The 21311-nt window shown below is 35.1% G+C and overlaps 1 protein-coding gene across 1 annotated transcript in view; it reads left to right on the top strand.

Annotated features, from left to right (window-relative positions):
- The window catches only part of LOC107191370 (putative transcription factor SOX-15), a 177123-nt gene that overhangs the window by 65605 nt on the left and 90207 nt on the right, over nt 1–21311 (top strand). The window contains exons 3-4 of the mRNA XM_015580434.1: nt 16186–16369; nt 20878–21148. Of these exons, the coding sequence (XP_015435920.1) occupies nt 16186–16369; nt 20878–21148 (455 nt within the window). The remainder of the gene's footprint in view (nt 1–16185; nt 16370–20877; nt 21149–21311) is intronic.

Below are 21311 nucleotides of genomic sequence, written 5' to 3'. Positions count from 1 at the left end.
AATTGAAATCCCAAGAACAATTCACTCACCGACTCGAGTTGATTAAAAAATTTGTGTTTCTTATAGCAAATATTTTTAGCCAATGAAATGCTTACCAGTGATTCGAAAACATCGTGTACACGTATGAATTTGTCATTGCATTGTTCACCGCTGTTACGGGGGGAGAATCGATGAAATTGTTGCCGAATGGGTGACGGGATCACATACACACAAACAATACTTCTTTCTTTTTTTTTTATTTAATATGTTTATTAGCTTTCGCTATACATCATTAGAAATAATTACTTTTGTTGCGTACATGCAAAGAATATAAACTAAAAATAAAAATCATACAAGTACAACACCTGAATTTACTATTGAGGATAAGAAAACAATTTTCAGTAATTTCAGGTTTTCGTAATTCTTCTTTTATTTCTTTTTGAATCCCTTTAGGTTCTTTATTTTCCTAATCTTAATTTTCATTATTTATTTCTGAAAATTCGTCTAAACTTATCTCATCTATTGATCATATTTTCTCAGTTACTTCTTCCGTGTCTACTTGTTTTATGCCACAAATTACTTCCTGGATGTTGTCAATGAAATATTTAATAAATTCGTTCGATATTATTTTGTTATTTTTGTACTCTGTATTATTTAAAAATCTTATACAATTGATTTGTTCATTTCCTTTTTTTTTTCTTAAGAAGTTAGTTTTAATTATTTTCCATATGTTTTTTGGGTTACCTCTATTATTTTCGAGGTTTATTTTAATGTATTCTTCTTTAGCCATTTCATTTTCATAATCATTTCAAGTATTTTGTTTCTTCTCTTCTTAAAATTATCGAAGGCTGTTTTTGCTTTTGATTCTATACCTTTCTTATAAAGTTTATCTCTCTCTTTTTGATTTCCAGTAATATTTCTGCGTTAAACCATTTCTTATATTCCTATTTTCCTCGTATCTTAAATGTTTTTATTGGTGTTGTATATATTGGTCTCTTATCTTTGCTGTATATTTCACTTCTACCTCGAGCTCGCTATTTGAAAATACTAGATCGATTATAGTTTCACTTTTTTCATTTATTCTGGTATAATTTCTAACATATTGTTTTAATCCTATGTTATTCATAATGTTCAACCATTATACTTTTATTACAATATTATAAGATTTTGAACACTTGTAAAATTAGACACTGCGATATAACCTCAGCTATCGTTTACAAGGAGACGAACAGAATTTCCGGCGTGCTTGGAAATTGATATTTAGGATACTCATCGAGACGCCGAACTAGATACTTGTCATTTTTTATTATGTGAGTCGGTGCAGTGGCCAGAATGCCCTTTTAAACTTGAGTTATTATATCGAAGCACAGTGGGTCGGAGTACCTTCACGAGCAAACTCGGCTTCCGCTAGGGGGAAAACGCGGCTTAGGTGTAAGGGCTCCCTACCATTTTGTAAATTTATTTCAAGTACTGATTTTTATTCATTTACTTCAAGTCAACGTTAATTTGGCATATATTTCAGTAACTCCCCTACGACACTTTTTCCCCTAGCGGAAGCCGAGTCTGTTTGTGGGTGTACCCTCACGAGCAAACTCGGCTTCCACTAGGGGAAAATGTAGCGTGGAAGAAGAACTTCCTACCACTTGGTATCGGGAATTACTGAAATTTGTACCAAATTAACATTCGGTTTAACATTTATTTCAGTACTTGAAATAAACTTACCAAGTGATAAGCTGACGTTTCTTCTACGCCACTTGTCCCCTAGCGGAAGCCGAGTTTGCCCGTGGGTGTACATATTACTACATATTATATGAGCGTCCGCGACAAAAATCGTATCCTCAGAACTAATCAGTTTTTGACCTAAATACCCTAATACTTGTTTAAAGAGCATACAAAGATGCATCAATTGATGCATACAAAATATACAATTCCATTTAAAAAAAATTTACGTCATCTTGATTTTTTATTGAATAAATAATTTTTCATTAATGTAGGATTATACCTGCGAGGGAGGAATAACGGGATCCCTTGACACTTGTTGATAAAAAAAACCAATAAGGAATTTACTGATTGATTGATTGGAATTTATATGGATTGATCGGTTCGACGGTTATATTCGACCGCCCCCTTTGTCGACGCTCGCCTCGCGTGCGACTCGTCCCCCTTCCGCCTCGGCGCCCTCAGGAATCCGCGCACGCCGCTCATCGTCGCCGCGGTTAAACTTCCTAGATTAATATTTACTGTTGCAATTTGTTGTCAACCGAACACTGACTAACTTTCATTCGAAATATTTTTTTCGCAATTTTATTATAACTACTGTAATGCATCATAATCTGAGTCAGAACACGAATCAGTGTTCGTGTCTGACGATCGAATATATGATTTATCCATTATTATACAATTTTTTATATCTTTAAATTCATATTTTTTTTATACTATGGTATGGTTAAATTTCATTGTATAATAAGTCTATTTAGTAAATGGGCTTATGAAATATCCCAAATAGCACAAAAACGTCCTATGTACGTTCGATGGACGTAGGTCCCGGACGTTCTGTACATTCGGAGAATGTCCCGAAAAGGTCCATATGTCCCCGTTAGGTCCTCGTTAAGATCTTTAAATGTCCTAGGAAAGTCCTATTTACAAAGTGGAACGTTCTGAGGACGTCCTGTGTCAACATTCTTAAAACGTTTTCCGAATGTGTAAAAGTAACATTCCCTCTACGGTTTGGGAACGCTTAAAAAGATTTTAAAAACGCTATGGTAATGTCTTAAAAGACGTGTAAGAAACGATTCCCAAATGTTTAAAATTGCGGTTAGGTTTCATTCTGTGCAAGGTGACAGGAGTTAGGTTAGGTTAGTTTGTGTTTAACTAATAAACGATTAACTTTCCTGCGATTTCCGCACTTAGTAGAAATTAGATCGAGTTAGTTCCTTTTAATAAATAAAAGGTTAAATTTCCTGTAAGGAATTATAATGAAAATATAAGTCTGGGGATTATGATCTCCAAGTACATTGTGTTTATTTATATTTTCACAGCAAAACTCTGATTCGGTGTTGGTTAGAGACAGTTTAACAGAAAACATGTTTTTTCAACTTTCTTGAGATTTGCGCACAAAACCACTAGTGTCGTTACACTTCTCTATTGATTCTTTAAAGGCTGGCACCTTGTTTGTAAATTTTGACAAAGTTTAAATCTTGAGGACATCCGTAGGACTTTTGGGACGGACGTTTCTAGAACATCCGAAATTTAATTTTTACGAACGTCCTAGGGATATCCAAAATGGACGTAGGACATTCGGTTATAAACTGGACATGAAACGGACGTCCTTAGGATGTACGGTGCTATCTGGGATGTTAATAACGATTTCGTCATTTTTTAAAGACCGGTATTAGGACAAAGCCACATAAAAACGTTCAAATGTTTACAAGTCTACACCGCTATTTTGAAAGTACGTATAAATTTCATACCAATTTTCTTGAAACCTTTGAATAATAGCGTAAGAGCATATTGCCTTCGTGGACGCGTGCCGCGATGGTTCTTCAAACCGCGCGCCTAGTGACGGGTAACCGAGCAGTTCGAGCTACTCGAACGAGCTCGGGTGACAGGTTTATGATCTCAGCGGAGACCCGAGGCTCTGGCACGCGAAAGCGAAGGATGTTATCTGGCCGCCGGCAACCGACCCTCGGGTTACAATGTAACACACGGAACGAATCACCCATGAAAAACAATTTAAACTTTTACTCCTTGCAGTTTACTTTCTTAAAAATGTTATGAATAAATGTAGGAGATTCTCTTGATGAAAATAAGTCATTTTTTTTTGTCCCGACATAAATCAGACTATATTTAATAACGTGTATGTTACTTTTTTACGGAAGAAATGTCAAACAAATCGGTTTTTCATTGTTCTAAGCACGAAGCACCTCACCAAAAAATCGGAAAAATTGCAAGGAAAATAATTTTTATTTATACGTTATGTCGCGATACGAGTACTATGTTATTAAATATAGTTCGCGGCGCGCCTCGTGCTCCTTGTGCATGCGGCACTGTCTTTAGGCAGGTCCAAATCTGTGCAACGCGCATTGCAGAACACACTTGAAACGGTCGATTTTAATGGCTCGACGCGCAGCTAACGACTTCGTGCAACGTCAAGCCGAACACGAGTATTCTGACGCTCATCGTAGAAAATCGTGTGGCGCGTGTAAATCGGTCAATGGGCCCTCACTGTCGATGGTACAGGGGCGATATCGCCGGAGCGGAGACGACTGTGTCACCCCTTCCACCATCGACAGTGACGGCCGGTTGATAGATTTACACGCGTCAACACGGTTTCAATACCGGGATTGTTTAGAGCGGCACGGCCTTTTATTTTGTGCAGCGAGAAAATCACCCTGTATATGCTTTATTTACGAAAATATTATAAATTATTATAAATATTGCTACTTACTTCCATTGTATTAAGTTGACGTCGAGGCATGTCCCGATCCGACAAGAATTTTATGTGATTGTAGAAAAATCAAGTACTTTTATAAACCTAACTAAACAGTGGACAGGGCTTTCCTTTTTTTCCTACATTTACCTTCAAAACGAAGCTTCAGGTAACTGGGTAATTTAATTACCGAAGGAACAGTAAGTAGAGGGGATGACTGCTGCGCCTTTTCTTCTCAATTCTTTACCTGACTATTCCTTCAATAATAAAATTGACCGACGACCTGAAGTTTTGTGTTAACAAGTAAATGCATGAAAATGTGCATTCGAACAAAGTTATGTACACGTAAGTATAGTAACAATGTCATAAAGCAAGTGATGAATGAGTGTGTGGCTGTCATATATGACCATATATATAGCTCTCAACATTTTCTAAATAATATGATTACATTATATAATAATGAAAACCTTTATGTATAAATATACATTATATTTATACTATTTTTATAATACATATTCAGGGAAACAGGAAACAGTCTTACTATTTGGTACATGAACATTCTATATAGGTGTTAATAATCCATTCAGCAGTTTATTTTTCACTACGGATGGTTTAATTCAAGAAAAATAGAAAAGCTTTTTCCAATTTCGTGGAAGATGCGCGCCGAGCGTTCTCAGGCGCGCGATAGCCGTGTTTCCCCGTCTTCACGAACATTTGCACGCTACGAATGAGCGCCCGGTCGTTAAAATCGACCCTTCTGGAGGGTCTTGAGTGGAAATTCTGTTGCATGTTGCTTAAGTGTGGACGGGATTTTATTGCACAGATTTGGACCTGTCTTTTGGCGGCGACGTTGCGCGCGGCAACTTTGAGATAAGCGCGCTTTGACATTAGGACGGCGCGGACAAGTACGCGTAAAAAGTATTCGTACATCCTTTAAAACGGAACAACTCTTTTAAAATTGGTCCAAATGACTTGAGTTTTTTTGTGAAGTTAGAGACATTAATTTACTAAATGATGTGAAAAAAAAATTTGAAAAAGTTGCAATTGGTCCGAATCGCGAAGAAAATATTAAAGGTCGTGTTTTACAACTTTTTAATCAGAGGCTATAATGAAAATTTAATAAATACATATCGAAGATTTGTGTTAGTTATATACATGTTGAAAATTTCATCAAAATCGGTTAACGTTGCTACGAGATTTTTCATTATAGCCTCTGATTAAAAAGTTGTAAAACACGACCTTTAATATTTTCTTCGCGATTCGGACCACTTGCAACTTTTTCAAATTTTTTTTTCACATCATTTAGTAAATTAATGTCTCTAACTTCACAAGAAAACTCAAGTCATTTGGACCAATTTTAAAAGAGTTGTTCCGTTTTAAAGGGTGTACGAATACTTTTTACACCCACTGTATGTATACAAGGAGGTAGTCCTCAAGAGAAGGCAGAGTGTTCGCCCGACCGTTGAAGACGACATATCACTTATTAAATATTCAATCTTCGATATTACCACGTCGTGATTTCATTTTTAAACCCGTCCTGACGACCATCCCAACAATCCCTTACAATAGTAAACCGTGGGTAATAGGATACATCTGAGAAAGGTTTCTTGTCACGAAAAACGATTGCCTAGTCCCTTTAAGTCACGCCAAAAAGCCAACCAGGAAGTATTAGGGGTCGAAACGGACCCAAAAACGTCCACCTTCCGAGGGTTAAAGAGGCCCTCCGTATCACGGTCATTAAACGCGTGTTCTCAGACGCGATATTAAACCGACACCTCATTATTAATCTCACTTATCGACGCTACAGCTCGGTTTGCGAACCATTGGCGCGCAATTCAAGCATATTCACAGCCTGGTAACCGTGTGTCCCCCGTGGTTTGGTGAAACTACTAGCAAAAAACGTCCTCCTCGTCTGGGTTAGTCCGGGCGTACTTTATTGAATGAAAATTCCAGGTACGTTTTTGCCTCCCCCCACCATCACCCTTCGTCAGCATCTGTCGCGGACCGAATGAAACAATGGCGATTATGTGAAACACTCGTGTCTCCGTATACGCTCCATAATGATCATCTCACAATCACACATACACATACATATTATACATGTTCGTACTATTATACCAGGCATGGTCACATTATGCCTTAAGGACAATCGTGGGAATTCCATTAAGTGGCCTTGAATGGTTCATTCATGTCGATCAACTCTTCTCCTAACGGGGTTGACAGATCAATCGGCTTGGGCACGAGCGACCCACGGGATTTCTCCTGCTGTGCGTTTCTCCGCGAGCCGCCGCCGCGCCGCCGCCGCCGCCGCCGCCTCGTCTTCGACGAAACTGAGACGCCAGAGTCAATTACGTACAGCGTGTGGTGTACGCCTTACGAATCGATCTCTTGTTCTTGCTTCGCCCCGCTTCACTCGTTGCTCCGGTATCGAACGAATCGAATGGTATTCCGTCCACATCGTTTTATAGTCGTGTCTGCTTCGCCTTCCAGTTCGGCCACTTCCGACGGGGACGATAATTGAATTTTACTTAATCAGAATATCGTTGCGATTGTTTCACTTTGAGGGGGGGGGGGGCGGCACTGCATTTTTCGTAATCGATTTTGCTTCCGCTTCTTGTTCTGGTTGCTCGCGATCGGTGCACACAGAGGTTTAAAATATGCGATTCTAGCTGAAGAAAATTATTTTTGTAATTATTTTTTCTCTACTGTACGTGCATGTGTTTTAACCTCTTCAGGGACAAATTTATTAAGACTAAGAAGAATATTTTTCTTATTCTTCGGCTGTGTTTAATTATCATATATTTATAAATATTAAGGACAATCAATTGGTAGAATATCCTTTTTTGTTAGAGAATTTCCTAGTGAACATTTAATTAATGTTTCCGAATGATGAATGAAAGAAAAACTGAACGTACACATACCTGCCAATATCACTCAAGTGTTTAAGAGTATTTGTTTATTTGTTATTTTTAATGTTATCTCTGGTTGTTTATGATTATCATTTCTAGTACATGGTTATGATGTGTAAGTAAAATTGTAAGGGTTCTCGATAAAATTGATATTAAAACTGATTATGTTTATATTATACTTACAATCAGTAGAAGGAAATATTATCGCAAGTGTATAGAAACAAATAATGTATAAAACGATCGTACTCTTAATTGGCATCATTTTCGTACGAGCTTTTTTATATAAATAGTAATAAGAACCTTTTATGTAAATAAACGTAAGTTTGCTTCTTCAAATACAATGATATATTTTTCTTATAACAATATCTTAGTGATCGTTATTTTGAAACGATAATAATTATAGCGTTTTATGGTTAAGTTTTTACGATTGTCTGTAGTTATTTGTTATTTCGATTGTATGCACGATTCAACAATATGTACCTACTTTAAATCGACTTTTTCCAAATCGCTCGATAGGGCGTATAGTATATATCATATAGGTACATTCATATGTACAGTGGCGAACAAAAGTATTGGCACAGGAGGTATTTCTATACATAATGTTAAATAAATATGAAAAGAACGCAGTTTCTTGTTTAATCCTTTTTTCAAACATAAGTCTGGAGTCCGAAGTTCAAATATATTACAAGTCATAAAAGTTAAATAGACCTGTACCAAAGAAAAAAAAATAAATACCACATCGTGGCTCGTTTTCAGCGGAACAAAAGTATTGGCACACCTACGTTTTTTTAATATAATTTATTATATTGTAAGATCTAATATTTGGTATTTAAACCTTTTCTTCTAATAACTTCTTTTAATCGATTAGGCATTGAATTCACTAATTTTTTCGTTATCGCTGACTCTATTTTATGCCATTCTTCTAAAATTGCTTGTTTTAACTGTTGTTTATTCACAATATGGTGTTTTTTTAATCTTCGAGCTAATTCGTTCCAAATATGCTCGATAGGATTTAAATTCGGTGACTGTGGTGGAGTTGGTAACGTATGAGGTGTGCTGAAAACTATCCATTGTCGAACAATATAGGCGGTGTGCTTAGGGTCATGATCTTGTTGGAAGTAATAGTCGTTTCCGAGATATAATTTATTCACGCTTTCTTTAAGATTATGTTTTAAAATGTTTAAATAAACATATTTATCCATTATAGTATCAATAAACACAAGCTCTCCTAGGCCAGAAGAGCTCATGCACCCCCATACTAGCACACCGCCACCCCCATGTTTGACCGTTTTACTGGTGTTCCTTTCATTTAATTCTGTGTTACATTGCCGCCATACTTTAACTTGCCCATCCGATTGATAAATATTAAATTTGCTTTCATCCAAAAATAAAATTTTGTCCCAAAAGTTTAAATCTTTATTTACATACATTTTTGAAAATTCTAATCTTTTTATTCTGTTCGTCTTACTAATGAGCGGTTTCTTTCTTGCGATTCTTGAATTATATCCGGCAGCTCTAAGATTTCTACGGATAGTTATCGGATGAACTTTTACATTATTTTCATTTTCTAATTGTGCTGCTACTTCTGAAGAGGCAGTAGTAGGATTTTTCTTTATTGTGTTAATAATTTTTCTCTTCTCTCTAACGGTCAATTTTTGTGGCCGGCCATTTCTATCAGAATTTCTTAAATTTTCCGTGTTAGAAAATCGTTTAACGACACTTCTTATCGTAAAACGACTTCTATTTACTATTTTTGCAATAGCTGAGTAAGACTTTCCTTCTTTTGATAAATTCAATATTATTTTCCTTTCAGAAATTGTTGTCTCCTGTGGTTTGCGACCCATTTTTGTGCGTTTTTGTTTTTACAACAATACTGGCAACAATTTATGATAAATGAACATCAAACTGAATCGTGGAACATTCGCGGGCATCACAGTCGTACAAACATTCGAAATATTTATTTCGAAATTCCCTAGAGACATGAAATTTTTATGTGTGCCAATACTTTTGTTCGCCACTGTATATGCGCGACATAGGCGGAACATACGCAACAGCTCCGACTACAATGGCTAATACGAAGGAGCGTACACATCGCTGAATGTGGTAAAAATAACACACGATACATTACACAACATCAGACAATCGTTATTTTATCGATTTCGAAAGTGTCGTAATATAAACGGTCATTACATTGAACATCTTCTATAAATAAAGCTAATATTAGTAAAAGAGATAAACTGAAATAAATAACACAATTTTACAGTCTCTAGCCAAAAAATTAGGGCCACCCATAATTTTGAAAATTTTTCGCGGTAATCGTAGAACTAAAAGGCCAGAACGTAATTTACAAAAAATTTTATTAATTACTAAAGTACTTACTAACTATTAAGTAATAATTTATATATTATTGTATGTAATGTCTTACTATTGTTTACTTTTTCGTTTTTATTGTTAGGCAACTCCCCCGACATGAATCCCATTGGAAACGTCTAGAGTTTACTTAAAGCCCTTGTACACGTATACGCATCACCTGTTACCATAATAGATGTTTTAAATAAAATTCTGAATATTTGGCAAAATAATCCCAAAATAATGGATACGATAAAACAATGCATAAGGGGAATGCCGGAAAGGGTGCATGATGTAATAAAAGCAAAGGGGGGAACACAAAATATTAATATATGTATATATACATACTTCAGTAGTTAATAAAACTTATTATTAAAATACGTTCTGGACTTTTAATTGTACGATTAACGCGAAAAATTTTGAAAATTATGTGTTGCCTTATTTTCTTGACCAGTAACGTCATATTGGCCAATAACGTTGTCTTCGTCTCTATCGCCATTTTAACTGTACCTTGTATATTATTTGCCTGTGATCAGTAGAAATTATAGAAGGACAAACATCTTGAGTAATACACAGTGTGAGTCATTTAAATCGATCGCCGCAGATATTTTGGAAACCGCTGATAATACCGAAAAATGTTTCATATAAAGAAGGGGGAAATAATTTGATGTGAACGGCTTTTCTATAGGTGAATGCGTAGAGGATATATGAACGCCAAATTTGTGTTTCTAAATCGATTCGTATATTTTTAATGCATTACTTGATGCAGCTCGTCATTCCTTACAAAAAGTATGCTATCTACGCCAAAAAACTATTAGTTTAGGATGTATTGCAATTTCGAGATTGTGAAGTGGTGTTCCATTTCGGTACAGCTAGTACGAGAAATATACAACATATTATGCTTCTGTGGATAGTACGTCAACAAATTTCGAAAGAAATGATTGGGAAGGGCTGATAGTACCCTAAGCTAAAGGTCGCAGTTTTGAACATCAATTTTAAAAACGTAAACATCTTATTACTAATCCTACTTTGTACTTTTGAAATAAAAATATCTCCTAAATTAATGTTTTTTTTGCATAAATAGCTTCTTAATAAATGTTTATAGGGAATGACGAGGTACATCCATTAATGAAGTAAAAACTACATGATCCCATTTAAAAAACGAATTTGACCTTCATACGTCCTGTACACGCCCACTTACAAACAAAGCTGCTCACATCGAAATCTTTCCTCCTCGAAACCATTCAAATTTTATCTGAAATATTTTTCGGTATCGATTTAAATGACTCACCCTCTATAATTACACAGTTCCAAAGTTGAAAATTTGCTATTTTTGTTTAAATTGATTTTTTCACAAACTGTACGTGCTAGAAATAAACGGTTTGCAGATTCGTATTCAGCTCATAAAGGTCTATCAGAAACGCTTATTGAAAAATGCAAACATTTTTTGGTGTTGAACAGTGTTATTCATCGAAATTGCACCCATCTTAAGGACATAAAAGGAATTATTCTATTCTCCAGAAATATTTGTCTGTCAAAAGATTAATATCTTAATAAAGATAGTCTCAACTTGGGAAAACTATAAAGTACAGGCTGACAATTTACGCATCACTGCACTCGACAGGTCCACTGCTGCACGTCTAATACAATGTTGGGTTAACTTATCTGATCGGGACAACTACTGTTGTTTACTGCTAACACGAAGAAAATGATAACAGTAACTTGTATCTCTAATCTTGTTAGCCAATCATATAAAATTCTATAGAGGACAAGAAAACCTTATAACTAGCAAAGGTAGCATTTCCGATGTATAATCATTTTCTTATTCCAAAGATTACTAGAATGTATTCCTACAGCATGGCCCACCTATTCCCAAGGATAACCTATATCATCTGAATAAGTGAATGTTGTACATTATTGTGTTGTACAGAATACCGCAAAGTAAAATGGATTTTCTGAAAATAACAGCTATGTGTATAGATGATAAGCGGAGCAAATTTGTTTAAAAATTAATACAAACTGTCAGTGTATTTCGTAAGTAAAAGTATAACGATCAGAATAAGTTTTCAGACTCTTAAGAGTAGAACTTTTTCGAACGGTTCGATTAAAGTTAATTTAGGTATTGGTTCGTACAGTTACATGTAACTTTGAAAACGAAATTGGTTTCGGTTTGATCTAAGTACTAATCGAGTATGATTTAAGAATTTGTAAAGTACAGTTGTATGTACAGTGGACTCTAACTATATTGCCATGGTCGGGGCTGTAGGGGAGTAAAATGGGAATGAGTTCAGAGCCCCCTCCATGCTAAGTTCTATCGTCATAGCTTCGGTGTCAGCGCTTGCGCAAAAGCTGTATCGTGCTGGTGCGCTGGCGTACGCAACGTGGTGGGAGAGCGAATTTGTGTGCTCGAAAGTACGTGTCAAGGGGAAGCGCCTCGTGTGGCAATATGTTTAGTGGCAATATAGTTAGAGTCCACTGTATTGTATTTTGAAGATGAGTTGATGATTTTTCCTAACAAGAAATACAATGACTCACACATTCTTTCGCATACTTTCGAAATAGCTATTAATTATTTCATGCAATTCCTATTTATCTATTCTCATTATCTGTACTTTTAACATTCCTTTGTGATAATTCTGTGGTTAGATGGCGACACGTAATACACATAAGTAATACACGTGCGGTTTTCTTAATTCTGCAGTATACCAATTTTAAGGTTTGTTCAGCTGTAAAAATTAGAATCTTTTTAACAATACAATTTTATACCAGTGGTTGTAAAAAGTGGTTCTTAATTTAACTTTAGTCAACTCGTTCATGTTGTTTCTTAAATAAATTCAAATAAAGCTGTATATCTCAATCTTGACGAAGACTGGACATATCACATTGTGCTATTTGACCATTGAATTAATTTTGAAATCAAACTTTCAGTTTTCCACGTAATTTACTCAAATATTATACAGGGTGAGTCAATAAAAATTACCATCTGAAATGACTCGTTATCCATAGATTTTATTAAAAAGTGTTTTGAAATGAAATTTATTGTATTCGAGGGGTGGCACAATGGGTCAGATCGACGAATTAGCTGTTCACAACTGTTTTAACGTTATTTCAAGACTTAAGGACAATAATATATAGGTCGTTGAATTCGTCTTGACGTCAGATATAATATTATTAAGTAAAAAATATACAGTGACCATAAAAAAAGTAAGGTGACTTTAAATTTTATTAGAAACAAAATTTTTTTTTTTAATTTTTTATATTGGAATTTGTAGAACAGGAAATGCTGATTAATCTTTGTTTGAAACATTTTTTTGTCAGAGTTTCAGAAATGCCTGAAAAATCGTGATGCCGTGTGAATAATGAATTATAATTGAAAACTAGCTAGTCAGGATTTTCAAACAAATAGAGTAATCCATAATTCTTGAATCAATGAATTTTATTACATTTAATCAGATAAGAAGAATGTGTGATTATTTTCTTCATGAAAAAATTAAAAATATTTAAACAAGAATAAGTGTTATATTTTAACGAATTAGTGAATATAATAAATTAACCATACGGATTTTCAGCTTATAAAGAAAAAAAGCATTGACATTTTTATTATTCTTTATTAATAAACTTTTATTTACTATTCGTCTATTAATAAACAAAAATCTATGCAATTATTCTTATTAACAAAGATAATAAACTTTTTACTAGAGATTTACAATGTATTAATTGATTTATCTAAAATTTATTATCTATAATGAACCATCATCGTCTTGCAGGTCTTCTTTTAACCTCAATCTGTGTAAGTGTGGTCTGCAATGCGTCTCGTACAACGCGACTCGCCGCTGAAGTGCGTGTCACGCAACGCTTTAAAGAATAATAACTTATGGGGTGGGACGAGGGGGGAATTGAATCTTGCATGATTTTATAGAGAAATAACGCCTGAAAATATTCCACTTTGAAAGAACGCATTACTCTTTAAAACTTTTAAGATAATCTTTGTCAAAGGTAACAAAAATCGACGATTTTCTTTACTGAGTATTATTTTTTTGAACAAATTATGAACAATAACTTTTTAATCCAGGTGCATTCTTAATATAGGACATGTACTATCCATAAAAAAAAACGAACACATAATGTTTAATAGGTTTTCCAGGGCATCACTACGAAGAAAAGTAATTTTTTCGGTGAAAAATGGTATCTATAAAAGTTTGATCTTTAAATGCTTCTTTTAACTACAAATTTTAATATATCTCATTACTTTCATCGTTTTCGAATGTGATACACATTTAGAAAGCAATATACATTCGTTTAACATCGATATGAGGAATTCGATTTTTTGGCAAATGAGCTCTTCAATCTGGCCCACTGTGGGTGGGTAGAACTGATCAAACGAATACAGTTTCAATTTTTTAGTACAATCAAGTATCAGTGCTGAGACTCGATCAATTTTCGGAATTCTTCTTAAGCTGTACTGTAGCATCAAACCATTTTTCAAATATACCACGAATTTCGAGCTACATTATGGATTTAGATGGGTGGACAATGATAGAGGAAAGTGATCAAATATGGAAGAGTATGTATACCTAATATGGAATAGCGGCATTTTTAGAATTTGACAAATTAGTATCTGTCAAACGGGTATAGGCTATCTCACTCACTCAATCACTGGCACTGTACATACGCGTTGTGACTTATCAATCGAGAGAACGTTGGTGACAAGGCAGAATCGTTTTGTTTTCTTGTTGTTTGAAAACTTTTCCATGTAATTTCTCGTATTTGTTATTATTTCACCATGCTCATTTTTTGTACCCAGACCTGCCTATGACATTCGTAAGTATTTGCGAAGATACTGTATTTTCAACTTTGTGAAATTCCAAATATGGAATGCGACGAATGTACTGGTGCAGAGTTTGACACTCGGATATTTTTTTATTAAAAAATGTGATTTTATAACCAAAATGCCTCAATCAATAGGAAGAATAAAACTTTTTTTTCTCCATGAAAATCTGGAGCTTATATCAGTATTCCATATTTGGGTACCTATTCCATATTACGTGCACTTGTTATGTTTTCTTAATCTCAGATCAATATGGAAAATGTTCGTAATAATAGAAATATAAGACTGTTCTGACATTGGGCGTAAATATACAAGGTGTTCACGCCATTACTAGCCAGCGTTTCCCTCGCAAATACATATATCGTATCAGAAAACAATGAGATAGGAAAAAGTTTTGCAGCTTCCTATGACCGACATAATGACATTTATCAATTTTGTATGTTTGCAATTTTTCCCGAGAAACGAACGTGGCCTTTAATTTTTGAAATGAAATGTTGTATATTTTTTTATGTCGTATGAAAGTGTATATCAACACGAATTCATCAATGTGTTATAGATTGACCTTCAAGATCATACAAATTCAGAATTGAAAGAAACATTTTGAATATTTTGTACTAATGTGTTTACAGTTTACAAGTATTCTTTATCGACAAGGCTACAGTAGATGTTCTATATGACTTCCTTGTGCATGGGTATACATTTCAGCTGTATGAAGTACATTTTTGGTAGCTTCTGCTAATGTTGTTCGAGATATTAATGCACATGATTGCGTTATTTTGCTTTACAAATCGTTTACATCTCTGAGCGGTGTATCGTGAACGATATCTTTAACAGTGCCTGATAAAAAGAAATCAAGAGGTGTAGCTGCAGAAATAAATACAATGATAGTAAATGAAAGCATAAAATCAGTCACATTTAACGAGACAAGCCGTATCAATAAGAAATACCTGCAAACATATTGGCACGAAATATTCAATTTTTTTTTTTCATGTCGGACGTTGTATGACTTTCAAGGACATTCTATAACCCATTAATGAATTCGCCTTGTCATACGCTTTCAGACAACACAAAAATATATATGTACAGCATTCCGTTTAAAAAATGAAATGTCATCTGCGTATCTCGGAAAATATTGCGAACGTAAAAAATTGATACGACCCATTACATTAGTCATGGAAAGCTGTAAAACCGATTCCCCTTTCATTTTTTTCTAATACTCATTATTTGCGTAAAAACCGCTAGCTAGTAATATCGTGAACACCCCCGCATGACTGAATACCCGTAAAAGTCGTTTATTTGTCGCGATTGATTTTTTAAGAATGACATTCGCAAAAACGAAATGGTATTCCATACTTGGTTGCTTTCCTTTAAGAAAACAAAAGTCAAGAGACACTCATGCTTGCAGAAGTAATTCCAACGAATAGATCCTCACCAGGCTTGTTTCGAGAAATAAAAACAATTTATTGTGATCCACGCGACAAGCGAGTGCGTATTCGTTCGAGCGAAACGATACACCGCGCGATTTTATTGCTCGCGCGAACGCGACCGGATGCGCAGCATATTTCACCGTTAACCGTACCGCGCGCGCACACACGCATACACGCACAAAACACAGACATGCGCGCGCCCGCACGCACATATACACACGATATGAAGGACTAATGATTAATAAATCGTTTTCGAATTTATAGGATGCTGGATAATTATGACAGGGGTGAGGTGACACCACCGCCGGTGAGCAGTTACGGCGGTTCTCCTGGACTCTTGGCACTTCATTCCTCGCTTTATGCGACACCCACGTCGAGGGCCTACGATATCGAGTCGAATATCGATGGCAATGACAGTTCCATGCCCATCGATGCCCAAATCATTTCGGTACGTGTTTCGCGTGTCTCGCCTCGACCGCGAGAAATATTGTTCTTGAAATAGGCCTCGCATACTTCTGTACGCGCAAACATCATTTGCATCCGCTCGAAACTGCGACGCGTATACATATCTGTATTTGTACACCTACGTTTCCGACTATGTATTTTACAACGTTCTTCGCTGTCATCTGCGATACTATGTAAAACGAAAGGGTATGAAACGAGGTTGACGTCACGAAACAAAGGATGGCAGGGTATATTGTTGAAACGTGAATTTCCTACGTTCGAGATAAATTCGGTATTTTAACCTCCTTTTATAGGTATCGCTAATTTACATGTACTATGATTGTTGCTTATTTTTTTTACTGAAAATACTCATTGGACTTTGTTTATGTTTTTTTTTTTTTTGTAATTTACTTTTTTTTCTAGTACTGATAGGCCGACTGAGAATGTTATTTCTGGATTTATTAGACGGATGGGAAATTTATTTTCTCTATTAGGTTGGAAGGAAAACAGACATTTTGAAGTTTATATTTTCACGCGTTCTGTTAAGATGTTATCCACAGTATATTGATAATATTCAAATTCATATCTGTCATAAATGCATAAAGTTCACAGTATAGTAGGTACTCCATGTCCACAGTTGATACGACATGTAATAGAAGTGTAAGAAGAAACATATTGAAAGCGTTTCAGAACAATTTAAATATATATTGGGTCAGTGCAAAAGTTTCGATGGGTTTCGCGCTAAAAGGCTAAAGAAATAATAATTTTAATTCTAATTTAACAATAATTTAATGAAATACACAATGATTCTTTCATAACATATGCATTTTCTGTAGAAATTTTGATTCCATTAAACAAATTTTTGTAATACTATCATTTAGTGAATTCATATAAATTAAATTATATTAATGAATTTACAGTTCATCTCAGAGTGGGTCTGACTTTACAGTTTCTCCAAAGGGATGGAAAATGTTTGCTACGTTATTTGTAACGATTATTCCTCTCATTTTCAAATTTAATGTCTGGTAACTCAACTTCAATTATATGTATATTTCACGGTAAAACCAATTGAAGCGCTTTGATTTTGGTTCTAACAAGAATTCACTCTGTTACATCGACATGTAATAATACTAATTGGTGGTCGTTTCATTTGTAGAAAATCCATCGTAAATTCTACAGAACCAATAAACTATTACTAAATTGTGGATTTTGGTCAAGAAATCAGTATAGTTAAGAGTTTGGTAAAGTTTAAGAAGATTTTTCTCTTATGTATAACCTGATGGAATAATAAGTCAAGTAAACTTTCTGTTTGAATCCACCTCTTGCAAATTAGTCTATAAAGAATTCTAAAACATTCGATAAACATTCGCAGTCTCGTTATTATTCGAATAATTGTTTTAAGGGGTTACATATCTTTGAGCTGTTAAATAAGAGGGAAAATAAAAAAATTTGTTTGTATATACAGAATTATTGTTTATTACAAAATTCAACATGTACATCTTATTATATATGTTATTTTCTTAGTAATTTCGGAAAAATTGAGCTATATATCTATCAACAGAAGAAAATGGCTGTCATTTAAAAGCGTTTTCTCGACAGGCAGTTTTCAAAACCGGTACCAAAAATATTTAAAAGACTACTGAACCAGTTCGGATCAAACTTTGTGCTGGTAACATTCTTAAGACTAAACTCTAGTAGTACTTGAAGAAGCGAATTTTTGATTCCTACGGTTTTTCTTATCTTAGAAACAAAACATGTTGAAAATTTATGTCGGAAACTACAAGTTTAAGTTCAAACAAACGCCATTCTATAAAATATTGATATTTTGAAAATCGACTTCGATAAATATTAGTCTACTTTAATGTAAGACTAAAAAAAGCTTGTTTCAGATAAAAGCCCACAGAAATATATTTGGTACCGCAGCTGGTGTTTTGTTCTGTTGTCGCAATAGACTCACGTTAAAGTAGCGCACGTTAAAGTAACGGTAGGAACTAGAGATGGTGTGACAAAATCAGTAACAGTGATTAATAACAGTGATCGCAGAGGCACTATCACTGTCGTGAACTTCATTAACGACCGTGGCCATGATTTCGTTATATTGAATTTGCTCATTGTGATCGTGATTCTTGGTCTTTAAAAAAAAACATATTCAATATGACCTCAAAGTGAATTACACTACTATTTGTGTTTTTAAAAATCAGTAGAAAAGGAAGAAATTATAAAAGAATAATTTGCTATAATTAGACAACATAGGTATACGTTATGTTACATATAGATTAGAATTTATAATCATTAACTTATTCATTATTCTTCATTGTTCTTCATTATTCCTTTATTTTATACGATCTAACTCATATTTTTGTCTTCGTGTCTTTAATATTAAATATAGAGGTGATGTGACACGTGCAAAGAACTGTTGTTATGTTCTCCACCAATCAGAAACGATCACAAACCACAGTGACAAATCACTGTGATTGAGAACGAACGTGATCAAATCACACGTGATTCACAAGTAGCATTGACGCCATCTCTAGTAGGAACACCCCACTTCACACGTGTTACTCACACACGTGCACGCACCCCAATGTCGTTCGTCATCCGTAACCAAAGTTCTGATCCAATTGGTGGATTGGCCGAACTGCCACGAGAGCCTCTTGCGTGCCCATTGGCTCACGTTAAAGTAGCGTTTCCAGGAAGAATCCGCCTCGAGAACCCCGGACCGCTACTTTAACGTAAGCGTAGCTGAATTTTTCAGAATTTACTAAGGAAATAACATATAATAAGATGTATATGTTGAATTTTTAATAAACAATAATTCTGCATATACACAAAATTTTTTATAACATGTAACCCCTTAACACTATTTCTTCAATTAACACTCTCATCTAGCCATAAAATCTCCTGTAAACCCTGTAGATCGATCAATCCCACGAAGTCGTTATTACGGCCGCCATTTTTGCATTATTTCCGCGTATATCTTTCGATCGCACGCGCATTACTCATTTTATTATACATGTTACAATACGAGTCGGCTGGCCTCGGAACCAACGCCTTTTACTCACAGCATTGTTGCCGCGGGCTCGGTTCGATTATCGTTCATTAGCTGCCACGATTAATATCTCCCGGTAATTACGTGTTAATGGAATCACAGATATAGAGCGCGACTTTCACCCCGTTTTGGCTAATAAGCGCTTAATTCTGTGGCTGTAAGAAGAAAACGCCGTAGGTTACAATTTAAAAAAAATTCGAGTTTATGCATTGATTGAGCTGTAGAATATAGGGATTTATGTGTTTATGGGGGAAATATTCATGAAGATAAATTTTGTGTGTTAAAAAAAAAAAGTAATGCAATTTAACCGGAGTCCAATATTCAATTCATACGGATGAGGTAAAACAATGTATATAAGTCCATAACATTTGGCGGGTTGAGAATCATGGTGGTGTATGTCACATTCTTGCTGTTTTCCGTAAAATAGTGTCTTGCGTCTATTGTTTTAAAAAAACTCCTTATACCTATTGAAGTTGTAAAGGCATGTCTATAAGTTCAGAAAACTGTTAAAAAATGTCTATGTGTAAAAGTTGAACTACAAAAAAGGATTCTATGCAATTTAGAAGTGTATTAATCAATTAAGATTGATTTATACCATTGTTTCTAAACATTTTAGTTAGTGAAAATAATACGTAGGTACAGTAGTATTTTTAAGAAATTAAGCTTTTTTATTCATTTCTTTTTCACGAATTTATATTGTTAGATTTGTTACTGTACCATTACAACGGAACCATACATTTTTACATACAATCCAAAAACAATGAAAAAAAGTATAAATTATATAAAAAATACAAATGTATATTTACATAAGATAGATTTACTTCACTGTGATCCTAACCCGGCCGCACCGTTTGGTGAATACGACGATACTTGTGTCTTTGTTTTGTGATCGCTTTGTATTTTCTATTTCCATTAACCTGCTGATACTATAACTTATTTCGTGTAAAATGGAAAGAACTTATCGTCCCATATTTTCATTTTGAACATGTAACTCATATTTTACAAAAAAAAAAAAAAAAACGCAATGCACAGAAGAATATTGTGTAAGATGAAATATAGGGGAATGTTGTCGAATTTGGATCGTCGTTTAGTTTTGGACCACTACTATAACTTGTCATGTGTTAGCGGTATGGGCCTTATGTTTGACTATATATGTATAATAGTGGTGATTATATTACCCAACCTATTACCTATAAGCAACACAAATTGTTTACAATAAGGTCCAAATTGCTTACACATGACAAATTACAGTAGTAACCTAGGCAATGGTCTACATTGGGCAACCTTCCCCTACATCGGTATCGTAGAAACAAAACTTTAAAAGATAATGTCTCGAATGTGAACCCATGTGACATACGGCGTTTTTCCCGACACAGAATAGTCGGGGGTAGGGAATAACGGACGGGGATGATCGTTTCCATTGGCGATTCACTTGGTCGATTGGTTTTTGGTTAACGCTTCAGATACCGGGGATGTTGACCGGTCCGGCTCAACAGCGGCTGGAGGACATGTCATGGCTAGCGTCCGGTCCGTCCCTCGAGTACCAACAAGGAATTTCGTCGATTCCCGCAGGAGTGAAGATGTGTCATCCCGGCAGCACAGCCCAGAGGAGCCTAAAGGAGCAACGGATACGTCGTCCGATGAACGCGTTCATGGTCTGGGCAAAGGTCGAGCGGAAGAAATTGGCCGACGAGAATCCTGATCTTCACAATGCCGATCTTAGCAAGATGCTGGGTAAGTTCACGTCCTATTGTATACATGTATTGAGTTCTTGTGCTCATTCTGCGATTATCGACCGACACTTTCCGTCTAGTCTTTAGGTTTAGCGTTGACAACGAGGTGAACGTGTACTTCACTAGGTGCCGAACATTAGATTTCTAGCTCGGTTAATTAGAAA

The sequence above is a fragment of the Dufourea novaeangliae genome, unplaced genomic scaffold (genome assembly GCF_001272555.1).
Source record: "Dufourea novaeangliae isolate 0120121106 unplaced genomic scaffold, ASM127255v1 scaffold13, whole genome shotgun sequence".
Lineage (NCBI taxonomy): Eukaryota > Metazoa > Arthropoda > Insecta > Hymenoptera > Halictidae > Dufourea > Dufourea novaeangliae.
This window is presented reverse-complemented; position numbering and strand designations above follow the sequence as displayed.